The following is a 27,628-nucleotide window of genomic DNA, read 5'->3' on the forward strand; positions in this document are numbered from 1 at the left end:
GCCTCCCGGCTCCGACACGGTCGGCTACGCTCCGCACACAGAGCGCAAAACAAAACAAAGCCGGGGCTGACACCGTCTCTGCGTGACGCGCTTCCAGACGTGACCTGCATCGCTACTCGATCCGGAGGGTTTGTGCCAGGTCCGGACAGCGTGCCTCGACCAGCACCTCGGGGGGAAAGCGCAGAAACTCGCAGATCCAAAACCGGGGCTGAACACAGCGCTGAATATTTGGGCCGGAGTCGATCATCAGCTCTGCTTGGGCCCGTTCTCTATGGTGGCGGTAGTGTGGATGAGTGTTGATTGGAGGGCGGTGGGGGCGGTTGGCGGAAGGGTATGATTGCACTGGCCACACTCTCCAGCTGGTTGAAACAGCTTATCAGGCTTACACGGCGCTTCTGAGATGGGAAGTCGATCCGCCCCCCCCCGCGCGCTGCCCCACACATTATTCCGCTCCCTGACTGCGAGTGTGCTTTTCCCCGTTAATTACCTGCTGGGTTCCGCTGTCTGACTGAGAGCGGCGTGGAGCTGCTTAGATGTTTAGGTGTTTACAGGAACACACTGACCCGCTCTGTCCTTACAGGGACACACTGACTGACCCGCTCTGTCCTTACAGGGACACACTGACTGACCCACTCTGTCCTTACAGGGACACACTGACTGACCCGCTCTGTCCTTACGGGGACACACTTACTGACCCGCTCTGTCCTTACAGGGACACACAGAGCCGCTCTGTCCTTACAGGGACACACTGACTGACCCGCTCTGTCTTTACAGGGACACACTGACCCGCTCTGTCCTTACAGGGACACACTGACTGACCCACTCTGTCCTTACAGGGACACACTGACTGACCCGCTCTGTCCTTACAGGGACACACTGACTGACCCGCTCTGTCCTTACAGGGACACACTGAACCGCTCTGTCCTTACAGGGACACACTGACCCGCTCTGTCCTTACAGGGACACACTGACCCGCTCTGTCTTTACAGCGACACACTGACTGGCCCGCTCTGTCCTTACAGGGACACACTGACTGACCCGCTCTGTCCTTACAGGGACACAGTGAGCCGCTCTGTCCTCATTAACACACTGCAGCGTTCAGTAAATGCTGTTTCTCAGTGACAGAGCCTTGCTCATTGGTCTCTGGTGGAGGGGGACAGGCTCTGAAAGGTGTCCTGAATCAGCGGGGGCAGAATCCGGTCAGCTCACCCCCGGAGACTGAAAAACGAGCAGACAGCCGAAGTCTGGAATCCCATTTGCCACACGAACGACTGTTTGTGCGCGGCCATTAGCCACCAACCCCCCACCGCCCACGACCAGGGGCCAGCGCTAATCCTGCCCGTCCCTCATGCGGTTCCACCACCCGCCACCCAATCACCTCCTGGGCACCCATCTGCCACCACGATGATGGTCTGTGCAGGTCCCCTGAGGAGGCCATTAGTCGATTGGTGGGCAGCCGGGGGGGGGTGAGCCAATGAGGAGAGAGCTGCAGATGTCCATTGTGTCACCGACTGTCTTGCCGTCTCTTGTCCCGAGGCGCGAGATGTTCCAAATCCACGTCATTAGCCTCCCGCGTCCTGGACGAGGGCGCGAGTGAAGAATGCGGTAAAATACCGCGGAGAGGAGGAGTAAACAACGCTGGCTTCCTGAACAGTCAAATCTCCCCAAAAGAGAGAGAGAGAGAGAGAGAGAAAGACAAACGCAGCGACAAAACATCTCCGCGGCCGTGAGGAGGAGACGATCGGAGATCCCGAGCCTCAGAAATCACAGCGGTGTTAAATATGCATGGGGCCCTGGAGAGGCTTCAAAGGGAGAGCGTCGCGGGCTGGCGGCAACCGCGGATTACAGAGAGGGAGAGAGGGAGGGAGAGAGGGAGAGACAGAGGGAGAGAGAGTCTCACTCGGCCCAAAAACAACGCTAGGCGCAGCGCTTTCCCGCCGGGGAGATGGGCGTCTGCGTTTCTCCCGCTAACGGGAGCGCGAGGCGGCCGCGGTGGAGTCCGTCGAGGATCAGCGATGCCAGAGGGGGCTCTCCGATTCTGAGTCACCGGGCCTAACTACCTGCGAGGAGCCTGGGTTATTCCCCATCCCGTTATCTTATACCGGGGGGCACACCTGGCAGCTTCCCCCTCGACGGCAGGTTTATTTCTGGATCCGATCTTCTCCGGGGTCGTCGTTTGTTAGCGGACGACTTCTGCTGACGCGGGGCTTGTTAGCAATTTGCTTACCTTGTCTTAGGGGTTTGTTCGTAGCCGTTTTATACGGTGTGATAAAGTTTTATTTGTTTAGAAACCCATTAGCCCAAGCAAACTACTCTTCCTGGGTTCGTACAGTAATACAGCTCGACTAGATACGAAAACGGGTCATGAAATCGGAACATAAAAACGACAAGAAAAACAATGAAACTATAAAAGCGGCAGTGTGCAGAAAAGGCCACAAAATTCGAAGTCTTCTGAAAACTTGCCTGTTACTGATTACTCATACTTCAGGTGATGAACTACCACAGCTTTGTAGCACACCGTGAAAAAACTGGTTTCTCAAATAATGTGTTGTTTTGATCAATGAAGTCTTGTTCCAGACACTAGTCGTCTCCTGTTGGGTTCGGACAGTGAGCAGAGGTCAGTTCGACCCCGGTTCACCCCGGTTACGGCACGGCCGACTCGGCAGTTGGAAATGCGGTTAACCTCCCGGCCGGTGAGCGCGGGGGAGGGCCGGTCTCGGTCTGGGGTTGATTTGCTCAACCTCCGCTGTAGCCGGTGAGCGTTACGCAGTACCCCGCTATCGACCGCTCTCCATCGACGGCACAGCAGGGGGGAGGGGCCTCGCCTGACGCACCGCCTCAGGAAAGAACATTGACGCTTCCCGCCGACGCCGGTTCTCCATGGTAACTTATCCTCACGGTGACGTGGAGCTTCTATTCAGAGGACATCTTGGAGCAGGCTGGCTATTTAACCATGAGATGCCACAGAGGAAAACGACCTGGTCATATATATATACACACACACACACACACACACACACACACACACACACACAATAACGCAGGAACAGAGGGATGGATGGACAGACAGACGCCCACACACATCTACAATATGAATATAAATGGCATTCCAGTACATGGCGAACATCGGAATGACCTGAATGGAAATTGTGGGATAATGCGTACTGAAACCTGAAAGCGTCTCTTGTTGACCCGATTAAGACCAATTTCACCCCGACCTTTATGTGCTCACAAACCGCTTACCTGCAGATTCACTCTCATACAGATCCTACACACTGCAGATTATACTCTCATACAGATCCTACACACTGCAGATAACACTAATACAGAGCCTACACACTGCAGATTACACTAATACAGAGCCTACACACTGCAGATTACACTCTCATACAGAGCCTACACACTGCAGATTACACTCTCATACAGATCCTACACACTGCAGATTACACTACTACAGAGCCTACACACTGCAGATTACACTCTCATACAGATCCTACACACTGCAGATTACACTAATACTGATCCTACACACTGCAGATTACACTAACACAGAGCCTACACACTGCAGATTACACTAATACAGAGCCTACACACTGCAGATTACACCGCACAAAGTCCACAAACGGTACACACTCACACCAACACCACCTCACGCACGCACACAGTACGCGTGCACCCATTGAATGGAACCCCCCAGGACCGTAACGCGGAACTAAAAAGAAAGAAATACCCCAAAACCATCAACGCGGTGTTTGTTGGGTTTGAAATTTAATGAGTGTTCTCTTCAAAAGCCCAGGAAAGAATCTCACCGCCATGGCGACGGCAGCCAGCACATAGGAAAGCTGCCCACACAACACAAAGGACACCTCTGACTCCACCATCCTGAGGGATGGACATTTCAAACAAGCCCTGAATGCCAGAGCCTCCACACACAAGGGCCCTACACCGGCTGCGACTGCATATCGTTTGTGGTGCTGTAGCGTTTTTATGCTTTCATGGAGGGGCACACACACTGCAACACCTCCACCAGTGGGGGTGATGGGTACCCAGTATGATTCTATAAGAGCTGTTACTGGTTAAAGCTTACCGACCAGTTCAGTTTCCCAGTTTCTGCTCTTAACCCTTTCAGTCCGGAGACTGGCACTGTCAACCTTATACCTTTAAGCCCAATCAAAACGACTGCTATACTATTGTCTTGAACCCCTACTAAATTCTCAACCAAAGGCAAAGGCCCGGGGGATAATTACTGAATTAGCCCAGTTGTGCACCCCAATTTATCATTTCAGCTACATTTCTTAATAAGCTCACAAATCAAGCTGATTTTTGTGGTTTGTGCGTTCCTGGAGTCACCTCTATGAGGGAACCAGTGGTGGTGCGTACAGCTCATTAGCCAACTCAGCCAGGGCAACAGGTGGAAACACACAGCTACACACCAGCCCTGCAGGATATCACCTATTCCAGATATAACATACATACAAGTTATTTGGCTGACGCTTTTATCCAAAGCGACTTACAGTTGATTAGACAAACCAGGAGACAATGTAAAGATGAGTGGTTAAGGGCCCAACAGCAGTGTGGATTGAACCACCGACATGGTATAAAATACAAATGCAGGTTTTTAAAAGTTTAGCTCATACTAATGTTAAAAATATACAGTGCATAATCACTGTTTAACTTCAGGGGCATCCCGTCTCTTTAATTTCACCTCCAGCACAACATGAGAATGTGTGGATGTCTAAATAACAGTGTTTTCCTCAGACAGGGGCAGACTCTCTCTTTAGCAGCACTGCCAAACCGCAGCACTTAGCAGCTTCCCTTGGGGTAGAGAGACTCTCCATGAATTGGAGAGCAGTTTTATTGAACAGTGAGAAAATGGCCCCGCTGTCTCCTCAGAACAACACACAGGATCTCAGCCAGCGTCCGTCTGCTGGGAGCGCCACAGGAGAGATACCGGGGCCCGGGGCCACAGGTCACATCACGCAGTAAAACACACAACAAACATAAACACCACACCACACACACATACACAAACAAACAACACATAGACACACAACACACAAACATCACAACAGATACACCCAAACAGAACACACTCACACACACATAAACACCGCAACACACACACACATACACAAATAAACACCACACCACAACACAAACAACACATTCATACACATACAGATACAAATGACACAACAAGACAAACACAACACACACACAAACACAACACATTCATACAGACACAACATACAAGCACAACAAACACAAACACCACAATACACGACAGAAATACAACACACACACACGTACACAAAAACACACACACACACACACACACACACACCAACACAAACACCACACAGACACAGATATACACACACTTGGACGGACACGCGCGCACATACATGCACACACGTAAACACACACGTGCACACACACGCACACACATGCACATACACGCACACACGCATACACACGCACAAACATGCACACACGCATACACACACGCGCACACCACCTCAATCAATCCGCCGTCTCCACTTCAGGTCAGCAATCAGACAGCATTTACTTATCGCCCTCATTCCCGGCATGCATTTCCCCAGAGCGCGGGGCTCTGATGAGGTCAGCAAGAGGGTGGCCTTCACTCGCGCTCCCCGTCTCCCCCGCCCGCGTCCCTCGAGCGGCGGGGAGCGGGCCGTAAGCGCAGGCTATGAATATCATCGCGGGTGGGCAGCTTCCCGTTAGCACCGCGGCGCTCCCGCCTCCTCCATCTGCATGGAAATCCGCCCGGAGATTAGCCCTCCGCCGCAGACCAGAGGAGACGGGCTGGGCACGGCCGTGACAGCCACACGCCGAACGGGAACCAAGCGAAGGAAATCTCAAACGGAGCACATCAGGAGGCCATTTCATCTTGGCATTTATGACGTCGAGACAAATTGCCTGGAAACGCTTTTTTCCTGGCCCGTTGGTCGACAGTGTTTTAGCGGGTGACGGTAAGAACATCGAGAGGATAGTCAATTACAACTAATGTGCGGTGTCTTACAGATGTGCTCGCACACACACCACACATACGCACACGCGCACGCACACACACACACACACACACTGACATGGAAATCAATGTCACCACTCTCCTTTAAAGGACCTGACGGTAATTTCCATGTGAAAATAAGCCCAGAGCACAGTATATAAATAGGCCTTTGTCTCAAAGTGAACGTGGCAAATAAACTTTACTGCCTTTTCCATTTGAATAATTAAAATCAAACAGTCCATTATTTGAGCGTTTGCTTTACTCATCCACGTATTCGTGTCGGACAGATAGCTACAGCAGAACGGAGCGCCAGACTGCCCAGGGAATAGGAACTGGGATGACTCGGGGGCTGAGACAGGGAAGGGTGTTGGCGGACGCATTGGCGCTGTCCTTGGGTGACATTGAGGGGGACGCGGACAAATTGGAAATGAAAAAAAAACAAAAAACAAAGTGGGCCGCAAAAAATGGGAGGTCAAAACTACAGAGGATTTGTCAGAGAACAACCCCTGGTGGCCTTTAAATCTCGTCTCCCTGTTTGCGAGGTAAACTCGGTAAACTCTGCCATTTCCACCTGTCATCGGCGACCTAACTGAGGGATGAGAGGGGGAACAACGGTGAGGCAACCTTTAAAAAACGTGTTTGGGCATGCGCTGTTCGTGGGGTGTGCTGATCCATGGTAACCCACCTCCGCCACCCCCCACCTCGCCAGCGTTAACCCCCCCCATACCTGAGGGCTGCACAATATGAGGAACATATGCCATATGCCACAACGCTGTTGACTATTGTGATGGGTGATATGCCCACTGAATAAAAAAAAACATTTAATAGAATATTTCCAACATGCTTTTATTGATCAAATAGCACATGAACAGCCAATCAATTTAACAGAACGTCAATTTAAATGAATACTATTCGTCTCAGTTCCAGCTGTCTTTTGCGATGTGTTGCTCACACGTTCGTATCTCGATGACGATAAATATGCGATATATTGTGCAGCACTACCCCACCCCCAACCCTGCCAGTGAGGACCGGACTCAAAGTACCAGTCAGAGCGTAATACAGAAGCTCATTAGCGACGGGGAATATGAGCCTGGCGGGTTAGCTATACACAGAGTTAGAGTTCACAAGATATCGAATTTCACTCATTTCACAGCGGAGGCGTTGTGACTCTGCGCACCTGTGTCATTAGGCCAAAAAAGGACAGCGAGTGGGTTAATACTCGATCGCGGTCGGAGTCGGAGTCTAGGCTACAGTACAACCGTTCAGCTCCTTCTCAGACGACAAAGAGGAGGCACAACAAAGGAATAAAGAGGCTGAATTACCCAGCGTCGAGCCGGAGGAGACGCGTAATTACGTGGCGTTATTCACAATCACGCAGAACAAATGTCTGGGCGAGCCCCGCCTGGCTCTGGCTCTCACAGGGCTCCACGCTACATCCTGGGAGCAGAAAGGACGCTCGCTGCCCTGCATCAATGGGGGAGCTGTTCGGCTGCCAGGCGCAGACAAACACTCGGATATGCGTGTACACACACTGCTGCTCGCGCATTTATCCCGGGGTCTCGAGGTTTAAAGTCCTCAACAGACGCACATACACACATACACACAGAGACACACAGAGACACACAACAAAGACACACAACAAAGACACATACACATACACACATACACACAGAGACACACAACAAAGACACATACACACACACAGCGGAAAAAGCAAGACATTTCAACACTGAGCAGGAAGCATGCATGTTAATTACAGTCATTGTGTCATTTTGACCTTTTGGGTTGCCACGGTGACTGGCATGACTACAGAGAGAGCACTGCTTCCGGAAAAGTGTTTGAATTCTCGGATTCAAAGATTCAGTCAAGGTTCTTATTGAAATATTTCAAGTAGATGCAAAGAAACACAGTTGGGTCAGATACATATTCGATAGACTCCGGTAACTCTTTAGACCCTGGTCAAATTTGAACAAAACAAGCAGCTCCCAGAGAACACTTAGCAAATCATGTGACCAACAAAGACATACCATTGCGTAAACGTATTCCAAAGGACTGTTTGACCCAGGTCCGCAGTCTACAGACTGTATCTGAGTGTACCTGGGGTCGGCAGTGTACACAGACTGTATCTGGGGTCGGCAGTGTACACAGACTGTATCTGGGGTCCGCAGTGTACACAGACTGTATCTGGGGTCGGCAGTGTACACAGACTGTATCTGGGGTCCGCAGTGTACACAGACTGTATCTGGGGTCCGCAGTCTACACAGACTGTATCTGGGGTCCGCAGTCTACACAGACTGTATCTGGGGTCCGCAGTCTACACAGACTGTATCTGGGGTCCGCAGTCTACACAGACTGTATCTGGGGTCCGCAGTCTACACAGACTGTATCTGGGGTCCGCAGTCTACACAGACTGTATCTGGGGTCCGCAGTCTATACAGACTGTATCTGGGGTCCGCAGTCTATACAGACTGTATCTGGGGTCCGCAGTCTATACAGACTGTATCTGGGGTCTGCAGTCTATACAGACTGTATCTGGGGTCTGCAGTCTATACAGACTGTATCTGTGGTCTGCAGTCTACACAGACTGTATCTGGGGTCTGCAGTCTATACAGACTGTATCTGGGGTCTGCAGTCTATACAGACTGTACCTGGGGTCAGCAGTGTACACAGACTGTATCGGAGTGTACCTGAGGACTGCAGTGTACACAGACTGTATCTGGGGTCCGCAGTGTACACAGACTGTATCTGGGGTCTGCAGTCTACACAGACTGTATCTGGGGTCTGCAGTCTATACAGACTGTATCTGGGGTCTGCAGTCTACACAGACTGTATCTGGGGTCTGCAGTCTACACAGACTGTATCTTGGGTCTGCAGACTACACAGACTGTATCTGAGTGTACCTGGGGACTGCAGGGTACACAGACTGTATCTGGGGTCCGCAGTGTACACAGACAGTATCTGGGGTCTGCAGTCTACACAGACTGTATCTGGGGTCTGCAGTGTACACAGACTGTATCTGGGGTCCGCAGTGTACACAGACTGTATCTGGGGTCCGCAGTCTACACAGACTGTATCTGGGGTCTGCACTCTACACAGACTATACCTGGGGTCAGCAGTGTACACAGACTGTACTTGGGGTCAGCAGTGTACACAGACTGTACTTGGGGTCAGCAGTGTACACAGACTGTACTTGGGGTCAGCAGTGTACACAGACTGTACTTGGGGTCAGCAGTGTACACAGACTGTATCTGGGGTCAGCAGTCTACACAGACTGTATCTGGGGTCAGCAGTCTACACAGACTTTAGCTGGGGTCAGCAGTCTACACAGACTGTATCTGGGGTCTGCAGTCTACACAGACTGTACCTGGGGTCAGCAGTGTACACAGACTGTACCTGGGGTCAGCAGTGTACACAGACTGTATCTGGGGTCAGCAGTCTACACAGACTGTAGCTGGGGTCAGCAGTCTACACAGACTGTACCTGGGGTCAGCAGTCTACACAGACTGTACCTGGGGTCAGCAGTGTACACAGACTGTACCTGGGGTCAGCAGTGTACACAGACTGTACCTGGGGTCAGCAGTGTACACAGACTGTATCTGAGTGTATCTGGGGCCTGCAGTGAGAACAGACTGCCTGTGATCTGGACACCGCAGTCAAGGCCATTCCCATCCAGGGACCCGCAGTGGCTAATAGCATTCGCGGCTCTCACCTTCTCATAGGACGGAGGTTTGTTCCCTTTGTCTGTGTCCTTCTCCCGTCTCTTCTCCTCTTTCTTCTCTTTCTCCTTCTGCGGGGAGAGGAGAGGCGGAATCAGATACCGGATTCATTTCAATTCCAAACGCGGAAAGGCGCCGGACATAGAGAGGGCGGGGGGGAGATCCGGCATCTTATTTGCCGTTGTAAACGTCTGCTAAATTAGCCGGAATCAAAGGAAATTTTATACAGCAAATCTCCGACTCGGCTTACATTGTGTTTGTGTTATTGTATTAAGGCTCTTCATGAGAAACAAATACCTTTACTCCGGGGACACGCTGAAGTCAAATTAGGCCTTTTAAATCGGATGTGTAATTATGAATAATGAAAACCTCATTAAAAGTTCAAACATTGTTATCAAACCGGCAAGCTTTTCTTTGCCAGCGACAGCAAATTTAATTTCAGCAGCTCAAAAGGAGGAATACAATTCAAAAGCAAATTGACTATTAATATTTCCTTGTGTTACCGAACACAAAATGAGAAAACTTTCAAACAAGTGGCGTGTTATGTAAAGGTGGCCGTTGTTCATTGGGTGGGGAGGGGGGGCTTAGGCGCTTGTGCACACACACACACACAAACGCACATTGGTCCTCAGCCAATAGGCAGCCTGTGGTCTGAGGTCAGAGCACTGTGATTGGTCAGCTACACAGACGGTAACAAAGGAAAGCCCAGCACGCCGTGTCAGCCAACGTGCTGTGGCATATAATTCACCCCACCGTTTTCCCTAGCAATGAACTGCACAGGACTACATAACGTGCTTGAGAATGTCTAATACAACTTTTAAAGACACGCATCTAGAGCTAGCTATCCCCAAGGTAATTAGGATTAATGCTACCTATGGACCTCAAAAAGGTCAAAAGGCTAGCAGCTGTTTTCATAAATGCGGTTAAACATCACTTAAACAAATTAATCCGATTGGATTGCTGAACATCCTGCCTCTAGTTGAGCAGTGACTGGTCATTTGCCAGCAGAGTGGGATGGAACCGGAAATGCCTCAGAAAAAGAATTGCAAGCTACACCAGTTCAGCTCAGGGCAGGGCAGGGCAGAGCAGGGCAGCACAGAGCAGGGCAATGCAGGGCAACGCAGGGCAACGCAAGAGCACAGCACAGCACAGCACAGCACAGCACAATACAATACCTCCAGCTTGCTTCGCTCTGCCACTTGCGAAGAGGGAGAGGAAACTGGAGCCACAGCATCAGAGGACTTCTGCAGAGAGACAGAGAAAGAGAGAAAGAGGCAGAGGGAAAGACAGAGAGAGAAAGACAGAGATAGATAGATGGAGCGAGGGAAAGAGAAAGGCAAGAGGTGGTAGAAGCGCGTGAGGGGCAGGTGACAGAGGCATTGTGGGGTCACTTTATTGGGCCTGTGAGAGCAGGGAGCAGCAGTGCAGCAGAAATAATACAGCGGGTACAGCAGCAAACTGAGCCACACACACACCCAAACTCCCCCACACACACACAGCCACACACACACCCAAACCCCCCCCACAGCCACACAGCTTTCTATGCCAGCCCTGCTCTCGCTGATAGAGAGGATTACGTGTCTGATGGGCACATACGCTCCAACGGGACTACGTGCAAGCCCGTTACACCCCCCCCCCCCCAAAACTCAGCCTGGCAGGGGAATTGTGGGTAATTAGCATGTCTGTTTGAAAGCAAGCGGGCGTCAGTAGAAGCATAGCGAAAAAGACCCACGACAACACCCCAGCCTGAGCCCCATTCCAACCCCACACCCCCCCGGCAAAGTGACACTGTCAGCAGGGGGGGGATTGAGGGAACAGCGGGAGGAAGCTAGCCATTCCCGCGCGGCCCCACCTCCCCCCGCGGCCGCGGCTCGACGCAGCGGCTCCGGCCGACGCCGCCCGGCCATCCTCTTCAGAGAGCTCATCTCTCACGCCAATAACACGCAACGACACGGGCCGGCACCCGGGGAAATAACCGCCCGGCAAAAAAACGCAGCCAATATCCAGGGCGTCTCGACCTCCATCGCGTCTGCAAACCCCCGCACCAGCGCGGACGCGCTCGGGGAGCCAGGATTCCCCGCGGCCTTCCGCGGGCGCGGAGCGCGCCACACGGGAGCCAGCCCCCTCTGCTCCGCAGACTCATTAACGTCAGACACGTTCGCAAAGTCTGAAACAAGTTCATCTGATTATCGCCGCATCTCAGCGCCCGCTCTCCCAGACTTCGCCTCGGCGGCTGACGGAGCCCGCTTTGATCTCTTTTTGTGTCTTCGAGTAAATGAGCATTTGAGATGTAAAGCCCTTTAAGTCCTTTCATCTCCCTTTTGCTAAGTGCCGTTCTTTCGTTACCTTCTCCTTCGGAATAAGAAACGAGAGGGGTGCCAAGAATATCTGAGGAAAAAAAAACTACGTGACTAAAAAAAATGAGCAGAGGGGAAATATCCAGTGACACCTACTGGCTCTGCTGGGTTTGGGCCCTCATCCCGTCTCATTTCTCACAAAACGACCCGCTGGAAAAGCAGAACCTCCACCTGACAATGAGCCTCACTGTCTGTGTGTTTATTTGAGCCGCTCTCAGATGTGATGTAAAATCACCCGTACGCTCTGGAGACAGAGCAGAGAACACGCGTGAAAGACCACGTCCGTCTCTCACTCCGCCGAGCCGCCTCCTCCTCGCCCGCTGTTTCACGCTCCGCGAGAGCTCCCTGCTCATGAGCGCTGCGTGTGTGTGTGTGTGTGTGTGAGCATGTGTGTGTGTGCGTGCGTGAGCGTGTGTGTGTGTGTGTGTGTGTGTGTGTGTGAGAGCGTGTGCAAGTGAGAGGGTGTGTGTGAGCGTGTGTGTGTGTGTGTGTGAGCGTGTGGGTGTGTGTGTGAGCGTGTGGGTGTGTGTGTGCGTGCGTGCGTGTGTGTGTGTGTGTGTGTGTGTGTGTGTGTGAGCGTGTGTGTGTGAGCTTGTGTGTGTGAGCGTGAGGGGTAGAGAGGGGGGTGTGGAGTGGGAGGCAAAAGCAAAGCAGTGAACCGGGTTTGAGGGCACAGTGGGGAGGGAGACATGCAGGGCCCTGCTTCCAAAGCACCTCCGTGACGCACAGCCTGACCAGCCTGCGAGAGCTGGGCAACCTGAAGCCCTCTCGTGTAGTGTAAAAGAAAGTTAATCTGCCATTTTAGCTGTAGATCAGCGAGCGGGGTTATAATAAGCTCCAGAACAGCGCTTTCCCGCGGTAAACGGCACATCCCCAGGCTCCGAGCAGGAGAGGGAGGCTCCAGATCGTTTGATTTCCCCTGCACAAACTCAGGGGGATTCCGCCGTAGATCTCTGTGCTGTTAATAATCATCCAGCTCCCCTCAACGCACCAACCCCCCAAACACAGAGCCCAGGCCTCCCCAGGTGTGAAATGAGTCCTCACGGGGCCCGGACACGTCTGCACACTCCAGAGAGAGGGGAGGAGAGAGAGAGAGGCACTGTCTGTGTTCTCCGCTAGGCATTTGCATAAGCAATATCACACATGGCGAGCTCTCTCTGCCACCCCCTCCTGAAGCCCCCGTATTCAGAACACACACTCAGAGATCTGGAGGAGGGTACATATGCTGGTGTACAAACGCTAGTGAACACACACTCAGAGATCTGGAGGAGGGTACATACGCTGGTGTACAAACGCTGGTGAACACACACTCAGATCTGGAGGAGGGTACATATGCTGGTGTACAAACGCTGGTGAACACACACTCGGAGATCTGGAGGAGGGTACATATGCTGGTGTACAAACGCTGGTGAACGCACACTCAGAGATCTGGAGGAGGGTACATATGCTGGTGTACAAACGCTGGTGAACACACACTCAGGGATCTGGAGGAGGGGACATACGCTGGTGTACAAACGCTGGTGAACACACACTCGGAGATCAGGAGGAGGGTACATACGCTGGTGTACAAACGCTGGTGAACACACACTCAGAGATCTGGGGGAGGGTACATATGCTGGTGTACAAACGCTGGTGAACACACACTCAGATCATACATGCACTGGTGAGCACACACTCAGAGATGGGGAGGGTACGTACGCTGGTGAACACACACTCAGAGATGGAGAGGGTACGTACGCTGGTGACGCTGGGGGCGTTTTTGTCGTGGTACTTCTTCCTCTCGTACTTGTCCCTGATGAAGAACTCCACGGATCTGTGGACCGGGTTAGGGAGAACACTCCAGAAGGGTTAACGGCACAGGTCTGTGGTGTTGTGAGATTTGGGCACTGGCAGGCAGAGCGGGTAAGTTATGCATGTGGCTTAGAGAAACCGTTTGGAGCAGGGACTAGGGCTGTGTGATAAACTCTACACTATACCATCACTTTCATTCAAAAAGCCGATCAACTCTGGACACTGAGGCTGCGGTTAGCAGTGCTACAGTTAGCATTGACAATGTAGGCGCTAACAGTGCTAGAGTTAGCATTGACAATGTAGCCGCTAACAGTGCTAGAGTTAGCATTGACAATGTAGGCGCTAACAGTGGTAGAGTCAGCATTGACAATGTGTGTGCTAATAGTGCTACAGTGAGCAGTGACCATGCGGGCGCTGACAGTTAGCAGTGATCATGTGGATGCTAACAGCGCTAATGTTAGCAGAGCCATAAGAAATTGTCCCAGGACAAGGAGAGGGGAGATGTGCAGCGGGGAGGACGAAGACCCAGCCCTGTGCCTCAATCACCCATACCACCTACCGCATTGCCATTTGCTGGCACACACAGACACACACACATTTTCACACACATCCTCACATCACACGCTGCAGCAGCCTTATTGGATTTGCACCTCTATGAAACTTTAATCACGACTCCCTTGTTCTGCTAATAAAAAATGTATGAGTTGAAAGGGTTGCGGAAGGCCACCCAGACACATCTCCCCCAGCAACAAAACTCCACGCAAAATTATAACCGTACGCCGGGAAGAAAACAAACCGGAGAGGCAAGACCCAGCCGCTTCCTAACCCCCAGCAGCACAGCTTAAGAAGTAATTGTATCAAGTGTAGGTTTAATTCACTACAGGTAACCACAGGCGAGTTGGCGTCTTTACTGGAGCTGTAGCACGGGGCTTCAGGGGTCAGGAGCCAGGAATAGGGACATGGGATTGGTCGGATCAGTCAGAGGTGGCTTCCCATCTCCACTGTAGACGGGAGAAGAGCTGAAGATGGAATCTGCTACGATGGGTAACACCCAGCTCTGAGGGGGGGGGGGGGGGGCGGTCTTGGGTCCAAGGGTCATTAAGGCTGCATTAGTACCAGACCAGGGTCAAGTAATAGTTTCGGATTCAAATACTTCTCAGTGTTTAATCTATCTCGCCTCATGCCTGAGACCAGGAGGCTGGGTCTGTACTTTTTGAGAGTATTTCAGAGGTTCCAATGCACCGGACAAGCCCGGTTCAGCGCAGAAATCGATTTTAATCCAGAACGGTTGCGCGCATTTGACCAGGGTCTGATTAGTACCGCTCGGCTTCGCACCACGTCCCCACGGACGAGCGGCTGTCAGGAGCGAGAGGCGGTGTAGGCCTCCCGTCAGGTCCACCCGAGCAGCGCTCTCCAGCGGACCGCAGGGCGTCAGTTCACCAGCGTCAGTGCCAGTCTATTTGGATGCCTAGCGGAAGTCCAAACTGGGCAGAAATACGGGCACAGCCAAAAAGAGCGAGGGTCTCAAAAACAATCCCAGCTGTAGTGAGGCCCTTAATCTCGGCAGCACGAGCAAATCAAACCCAGGATGAAGTGGACAACAGGAGAAACGGGGGGGGGGGGGGGGGGGGCACACACAAACATAAGCCCCCCTTGTAGGGAGTTTCATAAATCACCGAGATGAGGGAGCAGGCCGGGGCTCTGGGCCCAGTGCTTCACCACAGCCCCTCAGGGGAGCGCTGGGCCAATCAGAGCAGGGGACGGAGGTGTCGGGCGGGAGAACGAGACGAAACGAGGCGGGAATGAGAAGGAGCGCATTAAGAGCCGCGCTCGTTCACAGACGGTCCCCGCAGGAAGGGCCGAGGACCAGTGCCGCCAAATCTGGGGAATGTGTCGCCTTTCTGTTCTGGCGACTTGTTGAGAACCACGAGGACTACCTAGGACTCGGACAACCTGTCAGCTCACGCGTGGTGACTTTTTGTTGAAATTAGAGACTTTCGGGCGTTTCAGCGGGAGGTGTTTGGCAACACAACACCGTCGCTGACTCGGATTCTGTCGATCTCGCTCTCCACACACGAGCCGAACTCCGTCCCCACCGGAGTGTCGAGGCCGCGGCGGGGGCCGGAAGAGGAGGCTTCATTAGGGAGATTCCACGCCGGAGCGCTGCGGGCCGCGGCCGTGATCCCGCCGAGGTGAGACGCGCTTCCCGGGAACGTTCCGGGATGTTCATGAATATTCCTCCCCCCCGCCCCGCCGTGCTCGGAATACCAATGACGCGCGCATCTCGCACCGCGGTGTGAGCGGTACACACGGGACCAGAGCAGGGGTTAAAATGAACAGCGGAGAAGAAGAGGGGGGCGGGGGGGGGAAAGCAAAAGCACTTTCCAGAAAACGCAATTACAGCCTTCAGAGGAGGGGGACGTAGGGAGGTGTTCGCGAGCCTGCCACAAAAGCCCCAATTACAGCAACACCGAGCGGCACGGGGCCCAGAACCCCGTGGAGAGGAACAGAAACCCCCACCGCCCTCTGTCCCCAACGGGCCCTGTCAGAGGCCCAGGACAGTGCTCTCCAAATACACCCCTTCCCCACCTAGCCCCAGGGCAGGAGAGCTGGGGGGGTGGGTGGGCACTGTTTATAAAGACCTCCAGTCACTGTTCCTTCTCATTGTCACACAATTCAGGCTTTTAGCAGACACTCTCAGCCTGAGTGACTCATTGTGGGATTTAACACGGCTATAAAACAGCCACCAGAGATGCAAAACACATTATCGTCAGTGTACCTTTTTCTTGGAACTAATCCCTTGTTTAGATGGCATTACTTTCTCCTTGTAACTGCAGTCAGCCTCAGTCTTCAGCTCCCCTGGACCTACTGTAACTGAAGAGCTACTCAGTCTCCAGTAATCTCCGCTGTAACAGTGTTGCTAAGCAGCCACGCCTCCTCCGAGAACTCTCACACATTACATCAGTCGCCAGTCCCTCCTGAAACGACGGTCACTAAACTTTTACCCAGTCAACGCGACTTGTCAGCGTGTGAAGACAGTCACACGCTGACAAGTCAGGTGTGAAGACAGTCTGGCCAATCAGTAGCACTGATTGTTCAACTAATTGTCTGGGAGAAAAAACCAGGGCCGGATTTGGATTCGAGGTCCAGATTTGATGATGGCTGCTATGCAGTCACAGTCTGCTTTGTCACTCCAATATGGTTTCAAACCCTCTAAGGGCTCTGAGGTCACAACACTCATTGCTTCCATCTTTGGGCGACAATGGCTCAGGCGGTAAGAGCAGTTGTCTGGCAAACGGAGGGTTGCCGGTTCGATCCCCCGCCCAGACTGTGTCGAAGAGTCCCTGGGAAAGACACCGAACCCCACAATGCACCTGACGGGCTGGTTGGTGCCTTGCAGGGCAGTCAATCACCATTGGCGTGTGAGTGTGTGTGCGTGTGTGTGTGTGTGTGTGTGCGTGTGTGCGCGCATGTGAATGGGTGAATGAGAAGCATCAATTGTACAAAGGCGCTATATAAATGTCAGCCATTTACCATTTACCTTTGTGCCCCGCCCTGTCGCACACTTCTCGATGGGACACCTTAAAAGAAGGCATTAGAACAGATAAGATAAACCTTCAGGCTTCCGGTGCAGCGGGGAAAAAGAACCGGTTTAGCCGCGGATAAGGTGGTCTGCTAAACGGCCAAACAGAGCGCTGAACGCAGGGAGAAGGATACTGGTCTGTCTGAGGTCGTCTGAAGTTTTCTGGAAGACTGGCTTCGTACATCTGCCGGGCTCGAGTGTTGCCCATGTCCTGTATGCTCTGCAGGAGGAGGGGAGAAGCACAACGGGGACTCAGTCAGCCGTGAGACATTTTCCAGACAGAACCGAAGGGACACGGTAAGTAGGATCGCTATGCGGTGATTTTTATTTATTATTCAGGTTTACCATAGAGGGACGCAAGCCACAGGAAAGCGATCGATATTGATTTGATTACTTCATTTTGGTAGTTAAAAGCAAATTTAAAATATGCTGCATTGAAACGGATTCTGAAAGCCTTTTCTTTAGATTTTCCTAGTATTAACATTATGGGCGCTCCTAAAACACATGCAGGACTGTCCATCAGTCTTCTGGCTCAAGTGGATGTGGTTTTGGTATTCCACAGTTTTATTATACCACATAAATACCATACATAACAGTTGCATCTCTGTATTACACCACGTCTTTCAAACCAGACGTGAACTTTGTGTTGTCTACACCTTCTGATAACAAAATACTTGTAAGATGTATCACTCTTAACCAAACATGTCAAGATAAATAATGCATTGATCCAGAAAGTTCTGCCTTCACCCCAGGTAAACAGTGCTGGATGGAAATGATCCCTGCGGCTATAAAGGCTTCCTGACAGGGACTAGAGGCTCAGGTAGGCAGGGCCACTCAGGAGAGAGGAGCTGCACTGACAGTGACAGAGATTACAGCCCAGATGCTGCCAGCCCGGGCCTGTTCTTTCCCTCACACACACGCACACACACACGCACACGCACACAGGCATGCACACGCGCACACACAGGCATACGCGCACGCGCACGCGCACACGCACGCGCACACGCACGCGCACACGCACACGCACACGCACACGCACACGCACACGCACACGCACACAGGCATACACACCCACACAGGCGCGCACGCGCACACGCGCATGCGCACATGTGCACGCACGCACACGCACACACACGCGCGCACACACGCGCACGCGCACACAGGCACACACACGCACACACACGCACACACACGCACACACACGCACACGCACGCGCACACACACGCACGCGCACGCACACGCACGCACACGCACGCACACGCACGCACACGCACGCACACGCACGCACACGCACGCACACGCACACACACGCACACACACACACACACGCAGGCATTCACACAGGCATACACACAGGCATACACACAGGCATACACACGCCCACCCACACACACCGACAGGCACAGACAGACACACACACACACACACACGCACGCACAAGCACACACGCCCACCCGCCCACCCACACACACCAACCAACAGGCACGCACACACACACACACACACAGACACAGACACATATAAATACATACATGCACACACACACAGCGTACCTGGATCTGTTCTGCGGTCCACTGGTCCAGGTTGACGGATTTGACGCGGGATATGTGCACGCCCAGGTTCCGGTGGATCCCAGCACAGCGGATGCATATGAACACGCCCAGGTTCCAGGAAGCCCATCGCGGCCCTGCGGGGGGGAAACGGGGTCAGAGCCTGCTGCAGGACACATTGTCTGCTCCAGAAACTTCTCTAGGGTCTGTCCCACACAACCAGACTGCTCGCAAACCTTTTCTAGGGTCTGTACCCCACACCTACAGACAGCTCCAGAAGCTTCTCCAGAGTCAGTACCCCACACAGTATCCCAAACCTTTTCTAGGGTCTGTACCCCACACCTACAGACAGCTCCAGAAGCTTCTCCAGAGTCAGTACCCCACACACACAGACTGCTTTCACCTACACCTGTGCCTCCAGCACCTTTGTAGATATCACCAGTCTAAACCCCAAACCTCCACAGTCACCCCCTCCAAGGCAGTCTCCTCTGGAGTCCAGACCTTAAGCCAACAGTCTCCTCCAGTAAATATTCCTACAGAGTCTCACCCAGAACACACGCCCCTACTCAGTGAGGCCAAGGCCCTGAATTCAGCAAGACTCGCCACACAGCAACAATCTTCCCAGAACAGAACAGAAAGTTCCGGTGTTCCAGCAGTAGTTCCACTCGGTAGTTAACCCATCAGTATGCTGGAGTGTACATAACTTTCTAGACAGTTTTTGGCGTGGGGGGGGGGAGGGGGGGGGCAGGAGAAGAAATGACAGTGGGCTGTTGGCCGCCTGACGGGCTATAGATCATCACGCTGCTGGGAAATGGTTTTCTGCAGCTCCTGGGCCCCCGGCTCTTTATCTACAGTCGTCAGCCATACTGGGACAGGATATGCTGAATCCTGAATACGCTTTCTGCCGGCAGAATTAGGAGCACTGTAACTGCTGAATGCGAACAGTCCCTGGCAGCGAGGGGAGCCGTGGCAACGTGAAGTGCCCAAAATGTGCCAAAGTATTCCCCTGCAATCGAGCCCCGAATATCAACCGGCAATAGAAAAGTTGAGTCTTCAGTGCCAATGGACCGGACGTGCGTTCAAAACGGCAAACTTTTGTGGTGAACCACGTTTGCGGCAAACAATTACTGTTGAATGATTTAAAATGAACATACCATTTTATTTGCCAGCAACGCCCTTGTGTGTGACTTGTATTAACAATGCCAGCTAGCTGATTCGTTGCTTACCAGCGATTTATCTTTAAACGCAAGAACAAATATTAGATTGATTACAGTGTATTAGAACAGGCAAATAACTGTTGACTTTTGTTCTTTAAAGAGCCCCCCCCCCCCCCCCCCATCAGGAGCCATTCTTGTTCACCAAGCACTACCTTTTAAACCTGATAGCTAACGTTAGCTAATGTTCGCGCTGAACAGAAAAAAAGTTTGAAAATGTTGGGAAACATTTACCATCTTCACCATAGCAAAAATGCAGCCCATTACACGGTAAGTACTGAGTCTGATGTGAAAGTCCATGCAGTTACACAGAGTCTGATAATAAATTTTAAAAAACCCATGCAGTAGTACAGAGTTTGAGTCACAAGGCAAGACTATGCAGTAAAAGTTTGATTTGGAAATTGGGAGACTTTCATTCATCCCTCTCAGAGCTGGGGGGGGGTGTCACAAGGGGGTAAGGAACTTGTCTTGTACCCACAATGCAGCTCTGAATGTTGGGGGGGGGGTAGCCTTGAGGGAGACAGCCTACTTGGTGCGAGCGCTTCAGTAAATATCTAACTGCGTAATGGGACAATAAGGCAGAGCTTTTGGGATGAACAGTTTAATCCCCTCTCTGCTCGACCCATTTCTTTCATATTCCGGTTTTACAGCGGGGCCCAATCCTGTTCCCTTGTTCCTACTGTCCTGTAGTTTCTAGTTTCCATCTCTAACAAAGCACAACTCATTCAACAGCTAGAACTCATTCCAATCGCTTATTTTTCACCTCTTTTTTTTATTCTCCTCACTCTTGACACGACAATCGATCGAGGTCCGTCGTTTTTAAGGACATTCGAACTCGTCGAATGTTCCTTCCAAGAGCTAGAAGAGGTTGTTAGGTACTTTCAATATTTCCTTCGAGCAAGAAAACATCAGCATACCCTGTGGGGTAGTATTTTTTCAGAAAGCCTGACATATAAATGATTGACCAGAGGATTAATCTCTGGCAATCTGCCACACATCTCCCATGTATGTAACTGACGTGGCTTCCAACTGATGTTTGAAGGAGGAAGGACATTCCATTTGCCCAATTCATGATTTCTCAATTTCCCTGTCTTAATTTATTTTTCTTGCCTCTTTTTCTAGCCTCTCCCGATCGATGGAGCTAGGAGTAGAAAATTGGAAACAAAGGGGAGAAAATTAAGTGACTGGAATGAGCCCACATAGTTCCTGCTCAGCTCCTAACTGGTAAAATCAGGTGTTCCAAATTGGAGTTGGAGTGAAAACCTTCTGGATGGTTGATCTCCAGGAGCAGATCTCCGGACAGCTCTGCTCTAGCTATTGAATGAGGTGTGCTGTGTTAAGTTTAGAGTGAAGACCTTCAGGATCCCCAGGTACAGGGTTGGGCAGCCCTGCTCTAGCAGTTGAATGAGGTGTGCTGTGTTAAGTTTAGAGTGAAGACCTACAGGATCCCCAGGTACAGGGTTGGGCAGCCCTGCTCTAGCAGTTGAATGAGGTGTGCTGTGTTAAGGTTAGAGTGAAGACCTTCAGGATCCCCAGGTACAGGGTTGGGCAGCCCTGCTCTAGCAGTTGAATGAGGTGTGCTGTGTTAAGGTTAGAGTGAAGACCTTCAGGATCCCCAGGTACAGGGTTGGGCAGCCCTGCTCTAGCAGTTGAATGAGGCGTGCTGTGTTAACGTTAGAGTGAAGACCTTCAGGATCCCCAGGAGCAGGGTTGGGCAGCCCTGCTCTAGCAGTTTATGAGGCGTGCTGTGTTAAGGTTAGAGTGAAGACCTTCAGGATCCCCAGGAGCAGGGTTGGGCAGCCCTGCTCTAGCAGTTGAATGAGGTGTGCTGTGTTAAGGTTAGAGTGAAGACCTTCAGGATGGTAGATCTCCAGGTACAGGGTTGGGCAGCCCTGCTCTAGCAGTTGAATGAGGTGTGCTGTGTTAAGGTTAGAGTGAAGACCTTCAGGATGGTAGATCTCCAGGAGCAGGGTTGGGCAGCCCTGCTCTAGCAGTTGAATGAGGTGTGCTGTGTTAAGGTTAGAGTGAAGACCTTCAGGATGGTAGATCTCCAGGAGCAGGGTTGGGCAGCCCTGCTCAACAGAAACTGAGGGCCAGCTGTGAGCGTCTGATTTGCTGGTCAGGAGCGGCAAACCTTCCTCATCGACCTTGCTTATAATGCCTAAGGTCTTTATTTATTAGGTTTTTAATGCTGCGAGTGTCGTTTGTTCCCAAAAAAAGAACTCGCCCATAACCACATAAACACTCAATAAGCTGATGACAAGCCAATTTCCATTCCAGCTTCACAACAGAACATTTTTTTAACCAGCACACATTCACTGATGGAGGTTCTGGCAGCAATGGGACTAGATTATGGGGTAAGACTGGCGGAGGAGGGGGGATAGCAAGGGCTCATTCCAACCACTTTTTTCTCCTCGTTCCTTGCCCGACCAGGAAATCGATCGAAGTCTGGCAGGAAAAGATGAGCGCATCGTTTGTCAAAGTATTTTTCCGAAAATGCATGACATAAATGATCAAGCCTGTGGTCAGACCTCTCCCCACCTGGCACGCGTATGCCACGTCTGTAACTGACGTGCTTTCAAACCCACGTGTGAAAGAGCGAGGACATTCCAGTCGCCTAATTTACGGTCTTGATTCTCCCGTCTCCACTTCCTTCTCTCACCTCTCCCGAGGGATGGAGCAACAAGCAAGGAAAATAAGTAATAAGTGACTGGAATGAGCCCCAAACCCCCACCTGCACAGCCCTAAACCCCCCACCTGCACAGCCCTAAACCCCCCACCTGCACAGCCCCGCCCCAAACCCCCACCTGCACAGCCCTAAACCCCCCACCTGCACAGCCCCGCCCCAAACCCCCACCTGCACAGCCCTAAACCCCCCACCTGCACAGCCCCGCCCCAAACCCCCACCTGCACAGCCCCGCCCCAAACCCCCACCCGCACAGCCCCGCCCCAAACCCAGAGCGGCCTCACCAGGCCCCTCCACTCTGGGGCCCGGGGGCCTGGTCACCTTGCTCCCCGCCTGGCCCCTACACCCTCCCCCCGCTTCCAGGGCCGCGATTAATCACACGCGGCGTGCCAACATCTGTTCCGCTGTCAGTATCGATTCAGCGGACGACTCCGAACTGACAGCTGACAGAGCGGGAACGTCCCGACATTAATCACGCGGCCCTTTGTGAAGGTGACACGCGGGAGACGGAGCGGGTAGACGAGAGGCTCCGCCGCGCGCCGCTCGCTCCGATCAAAGCCGTCGCCCCCGTCTGCGCCGGTTTAACCCAGCTTCAGAGCCACAACTTCTCAAGGACTGCCGTCAAAGTCGGCACGTGCGCATCACTTCCCGTCGCGCTCCGCGGCTCCGCGGTGCGTACGCGGCGTGCACACCTGCGCCGGCGCAAACGCCAACGAGCGGCGGGGAGGCCAGGCAATATAAAACCGCTAATAAACTGAGGTGCGCCTACCGAGGCGACAGTGTACCTCAACACCAGCTGCCACGCCGTGGGGATATGCCCTCCTGGCTAGCTCGCTTCTGTCCCCGGGGAGAATTAAATTGTAGAATTCGGAACACGCGTCCGCTTCCCTCATTCCATTTTTCCCTCAACCCTTCAAAGAGGAGGATTTCTGGATGGAATCAGTGTTCTGGAACTCCATAGCTTTGAATTCCCAGTAGTGATGCTTACTATCAGCATTAGAATGTTCAGTTAAGAACGGTCATATCTAGGGATGTGTACCGAGAACCGGTATTTTTTTGGTACCGGTTCCTAATTGGTCGGTACCAGAGTACCGCTAAAGATTCTGGACAAATGATACTGTTTTCAGTATTTTTTTTAAGAGTCTACCTAACCGTCGCATAATTATGACACTGCTGCCGTCGACAGGTTATGACGCAGCGCCCCGTTGTTTTCTCTAGTAGTCAATATGTCGTCTCGTTTTTTTGACATACCTCGCACTGCACATGTTGACTTGCTAAGGGCTTAAAAAGCAGGTGCTGTAAGTTGTTTAATGATGTTGCTGGTGTTACCCCCTTGTGGTAATAAAAAACTATTGAATCTTTTACCATCTTGTAACGTCTTTATTTTATACACTAAATTACACACCGTGGTATCGATAAGAGTATTGATAAATACCGGAACCGATCAGGAGTATCGGTATTGGTATCGGTATCGGTATCAATAAAATCCTAACGAAACACATGTCACATGTTTGTGACCTCACAGCTTAAAGGGTGAAGGCCATTCCGACCCCCCTAATGAACCCAGTCACAGGTCGGCTCTGCCGTTGGGTTGATTTTGGGGGGTATGAATGTTCCGTACCCCCCAAACCGTGCCGTTCCCGGAGCAGAACCATCCTCGCCTGGTGGACCCCGACCAGGGGCGCACACCGAAACAGCCATCGCTCCGGAGCCTGATCAGAAACGACGCGGTACCGCGAACATCGCTGAGAAATAGCAGCCTGCGGCGGGCGGGAGATTGATTCTGGCTGCGTGTGCGCTTCCATAACCGTCAGGCTCTATGCTCAATGAATTCACCATCAGAAAAGAACAGAAACGACAGCCCAGTCCTGCACACACACACAAACCGCACACACCTCACACACACACACACACACATTAATAATTCAAATCTAAGATGATTAGAATTATGCAGGTTGCAAACAGAGAGAGAGTAATGAGGAAATTATGAAGAGATTAGAGGCAGAAATAATGAACTTTTTTTTTGTAATGAAATGGAGAACATTACTGTGGAGACCAGGGCGTGATGTCACACCGGAGCATCTACAGTGAGTGCTCCAACACCGCAGAGGGCATTTAGGTAATGGGGCTCCAGAGCAAACATGATGAGTACACAGCGCACGTGTCCCGCCGAGGGCCAGGGGCCACAGACAGCAAGCCAGTGTGGAGTCCGTGTGTGTGTGTGTGTGTGTGTGTGTGTGTGTGTGTGTGTGTGTGGCTCACAGCACTGACTCTCACACACTCAATCCCAATCAAACACCTACACTTCCTCTTCAGGTTGGATGCTCTGCTGGGGCTTCACATGCTGTGAGGGGAGAGTATGTACTGTATGAGGTCACACTCACACACAGAAGCTCACACTCTCACACACTCACACACTCACACACAGAAGCTCACACTCACACACACACTCACACACTCACACAGAAACGCACTCTCTCACTCTCTCACACACTCACACACTCACACACTCACACACTCACACACTCACACACTCACACACTCACACACACACACACACACACACACACACACACACACACACACACACAGAGCGGTGGCGGTCAGAGGGACATGGCTGTGGCGGAGGGCATTGCAGTAAACAGTACCTGCGGCAGCAGCAGTGCGTCCCCAGCTCAGACTGCAGGCCAGGACAGTTCAGCCCCCAGAGGAGAGAGAGTCTGCTGCATCCACAATCCACACCCCCACCACGTCCTTCTGTGGCCTCCCTACTCTTTCTCCATGCCCGCATGGTGTGGGTTTTGGCTCATGAATACAATTTGTAGATAAAAATGTGCAATAGACTGCAGTATTTTTAGGATAATTTCTAAACAAATACCGCAAATCTGCAAATCTTTTCTTATCCAGAATTCAGAAAGGGCCTTGTGTTCTCAGTTAATTGTATTCATTATCTATTTGGCAGACTTATCGGTGGTTTTGTTCACAGGACTAACACAACTCACGACAGGATGCGAATCTTACGTTGGCACCATAATTATTTTTCTCCTTTTTTCTACTGCTAGCTCCACCCATCAGGAGAGGCAAGAAAAAGAAAAGAAAGAAAAAAAAAAAAAAAGAAGACCAGAAAATTGAGAAAACATGAATCAGTAAGATGGAAAGTCGTTCCTCCTTTAAAGTTTGAGGACACGTCAGGTACAGACGTGGCAGATGAGAGGCAGATGGGGAGAGGCAGATCCACAAGACCAATTACATGTCACGCGATAATATTTTCTTGTTTAAAGGAAAGATTTGCAAAAAAGGGTTCCTAACTTCGACTTCTAGCTCCTACAAAGGCCTCGAGGTCCGAGATCTGCTAGTTTTCCATCATCCCTTTACCTGGGAGTCAGGTGTGAAGACAGTGCTACTGATTGGCCAGACTAATGTGAGTACCTGGCTGGGCGAAAACAAAACCATGGCCAGATTTGGATTCAAGGTCCAGATTTGATGACGGCTGATCTACGGTTAAGAGGCCAGTGGTTCTGGAAACCATTTATCCAGCCATTCTCTTCTTCCCAGTGGCCGGGTTAATGTTCACGCACACACACACAGCGCCCCCTAGTGCACTGAGGGTGAAGCAGCAGCGATTCAGACCATGACGGCCCCATCAAGGACAGGAAATTAAGTGGACGTGACGTTGCTTAAGAGCATTGAGAATTGAATTGAGATTGTTATCCTCAATGCATATACAGACTCTACGCTACTAAAGCAGGAGAGAAGCTGAAAGCGGCCCCCATTGTTCCACCTCTGAAAGCCTATTATTCAACCATTTTACAACACACACCTGCATGTGGCAGAAAATAATGAAACACATTCGTTCTTTTTGTTTCTTGAGGTAGCCATCCTGTGCAAATAATCCATGAAGAAATAATATATAGATATATATAGACACATATATATTAAAGCCTAAATATAGAAACAGAGAGACAGAACAGAGAGAGGGAGAGAAAGGGTGCGAGCATCGTTTATTTTAAAAATTAATGCACTGTGATATATTTGTCTCAGCCCAATTAAAACTCCATTTCCAACGCTATCTGGAGCCCATTTCGTCTGCTCGGTACTTTAAGGTGAGAGTACAGGTCTCTCCCAGAGGCATAACAGGAGACAGCCGTTCTCCTCACACAAACGGGGAGGTGCGGAGGTGTTAGTCTTTTCCGCAACAAAAATAAATTCAGTTCAATCCCACTTTAATTGTATAGTGCTTTTTAGACACACCGACACAGAGAGGCATTACAGGAAAGCAGGAAAATGTCCCATTTACAAAACTGTGGAGGGAGCGCACGCACGCACGCACACACTCACGCGATTGGGGTCCAGTGATTGCGGGTGGGAGGAATGTAAAGTAACATGGCCCCTTAGATAAACCCCCTTCTTTACATCCCAGCAGTCAACTCCAATTGTGAGTGACGCTCTGTAAATGAGGTAGCGCGGCAGAGTCTATTAGCTGTCCCCTGAGAACTCACCCTGGCTGTGCAGTGCAAGACACGCACACACAGCCAGGAGCCGTCCGCCCGCAGTCAGCCGGGCTGCACGATAGAGAACACGAACGGCAGATAGACAAAGGCCACTAAACAAATTGAACAAATGAACAAACCGAACAAACCGAAATGGAGCCACTCGCAGACGGGAAGAGGCAGTCCGGCTAGCTCGTGCTTCGGTTCAC

The 27,628-nt window shown here is 51.6% G+C and overlaps 1 protein-coding gene across 2 annotated transcripts in view; it reads right to left on the bottom strand.

The window, feature by feature from the left end:
* The window catches only part of LOC133119159 (stromal membrane-associated protein 1-like), a 62,080-nt gene that overhangs the window by 23,509 nt on the left and 10,943 nt on the right, over positions 1–27,628 (bottom strand). The window contains exons 2-6 of one of the 2 annotated variants that reach the window (XM_061229615.1): positions 19,033–19,166; positions 17,613–17,698; positions 13,842–13,917; positions 10,923–10,991; positions 9,741–9,818 (exon numbers count right to left, since the gene is read on the bottom strand). In XM_061229615.1, the coding sequence (XP_061085599.1) occupies positions 9,741–9,818; positions 10,923–10,991; positions 13,842–13,917; positions 17,613–17,698; positions 19,033–19,166 (443 nt within the window). The remainder of the gene's footprint in view (positions 1–9,740; positions 9,819–10,922; positions 10,992–13,841; positions 13,918–17,612; positions 17,699–19,032; positions 19,167–27,628) is intronic. The other variant, XM_061229624.1, reaches the window with a different exon arrangement.

The sequence above is a fragment of the Conger conger genome, chromosome 2, assembly GCF_963514075.1.
Source record: "Conger conger chromosome 2, fConCon1.1, whole genome shotgun sequence".
In the NCBI taxonomy this organism is placed as follows: Eukaryota; Metazoa; Chordata; class Actinopteri; order Anguilliformes; family Congridae; genus Conger; species Conger conger.